The following is a 2311-nucleotide window of genomic DNA, read 5'->3' as shown; positions in this document are numbered from 1 at the left end:
CCAAAGTGCTTGCTCATAGGGGGTCATATGATTCTTGGGTTTTTCTCTGTATCTATGAAGCGCCTTGAGGCGACTTTTGTTGTGATTTGGCGCTATATAAATAAAATTGAATTGAATTGAATTTGTGCTGTTGCTTCACAGTAAGAAGATCCTGGGTTCAAATCCACAATCTGGCTAGTTTGCACTAGTTTCTCTCTGGGTATTCTGGTTTCTTCCCACAGTAAAAGTCGTGCAGTTGTTAGAGTTAGGTTAATTGATGATTCTAAATTACCTGTCAATGTAAGTGCAAATGGTTGTTTGTGACAGACTTGTGAGTTGTCTAGGGTGTACCCTGCCTAACAATTCAGGGTTATTTCCAAGCCCCCCTGCAACCAGGATAAAGATAGGATGTTAGTTGTTGTAGATCCATTAAATTTTTATGTTTACCAGACTCTAGACTTTGTTGAACATTATGTAATATGAAGACAACATGTAGTATTTAAATGAGCAAGTAGTATTGGGGTAAATGTTATTGAATAGTGTTGAAATACAATGACAAAGTTGTGAAGGATTAAAATATTCCAAGAGCTCAACTTACTTCATCTAAACATGTTTCAGTCGTGTTTTATGAACACAAAATGCACATGTTTATTGATTATGGAAAAAGTTGCGTTGATTGAACACAATTGTTTAAGTTTCTGCCAAAGCAAAACATTTGTGTGCAACCAATGTCCACTATTGAATCAAGTAAATCCAACATGGCCTTTTTTTCGTTGCGGATTCAAAGATCTTATAATCAAGCTCAGGCTGAGAGATCCGTTGGTTGTTTTTGAACCCATAAATTCAAGCCAACCTCTTTAAGAAAACAAAAATCAGGAAGAAAAAACTGTATTAAATAATATTTTGAATAAGTTCTCCAAGTCACACGTAAAACCCAAATCATGAAAGGTGCAGAGTACCACTGGGGGGTTTAATTTTCCCATTATGAGTAATATCCACATTCTTCCAGGATCCAAGCACGCACGGCCTTAATGAGAGCAGTGTTAATGTACAATATGCAATATGAGGAAAACAATAAGCAGGGTTACTAATTAGCTGTATTGCAATATTTAAAAACAAGCAACACATTCAGAGCATTTAAAATAAAACACAAATCAAACCGAACTAATGAAACAATAAAACCACAGAGGGCTGCACTTGCCACTAAAGCGGCAGGAGAAACAAAAATCGAGTATACCGACAGATTGGCATTAGCGAGCTGACAGCGACAGAGAGCAATTAATTATTAATGCTGACAGAACTGATTACCTCTGAACCAAATGAGAACTCGGGCTGTGTGTGTCGGTTCTGTCTCTGACACAAGACTTTTATCTTGTACAACACTGGCAAAGAACAGACAGCGGGAAAAGAATACAAAAATCGAGCTAGGCGAAAGCTGCTCCTCTTATAAGTGCGAACGTTTTCAGTCAAGTTGTAACATGGGATGCAGAGTTTGTGAGTTTAGTATTAAGTTGTGCTGAAGCGTAATCGAGTTTGCCTCGATTACAGTGCAAGCTACGTACTGTACATTTGGATTTCAGACTAGAGGACAAACAGATGGTGAATCATTATTATATAAACTAAAAACGAGTGGGCCCAGTATAGATCCCGAAAAGTGCAAGAACAAAGGGCAGCTGATTGACAATCATCCTGTCAGACACACTGAGACTGGTTAGAGAGGTGTGATTCTGTTCAGCCAAGAGATACACAAACAGATGAACTAACACTACCTGTGTCCTAATGAGACTGAACCTATTCGAAGAACAAACAGGTATCTGTCTCTTGTAGCGAAGTATGGCTAACAACCTGGCTTGTGATTTTATGTGGGCAGTGGGCAGGTGTGGGTGCAGGTACTTACTTTTTGACGTGTTTGCGGCAGGGCACTGAGTTTCTCATGCAGGTGCCAGTGAGGATGTCTACGTTGTCCACAATGACGAAAGGTTTCTCTTCCAGAGTGACAATGGAGAGGTGGTTTTCATCGGCATCCTCGTCCCCATAGGAGTTATACCTCGGCCACACCGGGAACATCAGCGACAACGTCCCGTTCTCCCAGCGGCCCATCTGTGAGCACGGGAGGAAAAACACACCAAAAATCACTCCAAAAATCCACAAAAAGACATCTTATTAAAGTTTTTTCTTTAAATTTTCGCACTAATTTGTTACCTTCTCCCACTTCCTTTCCACATTTAGGACGATCACCACCAGTTTTGGGTTGGCCTGGTAACCGTCTGGAGTAAAGGATAAATCTCGGCCTTCATTCCACACGTGCATCATGTGTCTGAAACACGGGGGG

At 40.3% G+C, this 2311-nt stretch overlaps 1 protein-coding gene across 1 annotated transcript in view; it reads right to left on the bottom strand.

Moving 5' to 3' along the window:
* grin2ab (glutamate receptor, ionotropic, N-methyl D-aspartate 2A, b) overlaps positions 1-2311 on the bottom strand; it is a 119707-nt gene that overhangs the window by 25852 nt on the left and 91544 nt on the right. The window contains exons 9-10 of the mRNA XM_005750193.1: positions 2182-2296; positions 1877-2079 (exon numbers count right to left, since the gene is read on the bottom strand). Coding sequence (XP_005750250.1) covers positions 1877-2079; positions 2182-2296 — 318 coding nt within the window. The remainder of the gene's footprint in view (positions 1-1876; positions 2080-2181; positions 2297-2311) is intronic.

The sequence above is a fragment of the Pundamilia nyererei genome, unplaced genomic scaffold, assembly GCF_000239375.1.
Source record: "Pundamilia nyererei isolate P.nyererei 1_Seehausen unplaced genomic scaffold, PunNye1.0 scaffold00265, whole genome shotgun sequence".
NCBI classification, from domain to species: Eukaryota; Metazoa; Chordata; class Actinopteri; order Cichliformes; family Cichlidae; genus Pundamilia; species Pundamilia nyererei.
Note: the sequence above shows the minus strand (reverse complement) of the source record. Positions and strands in the feature narration are given on the sequence as shown.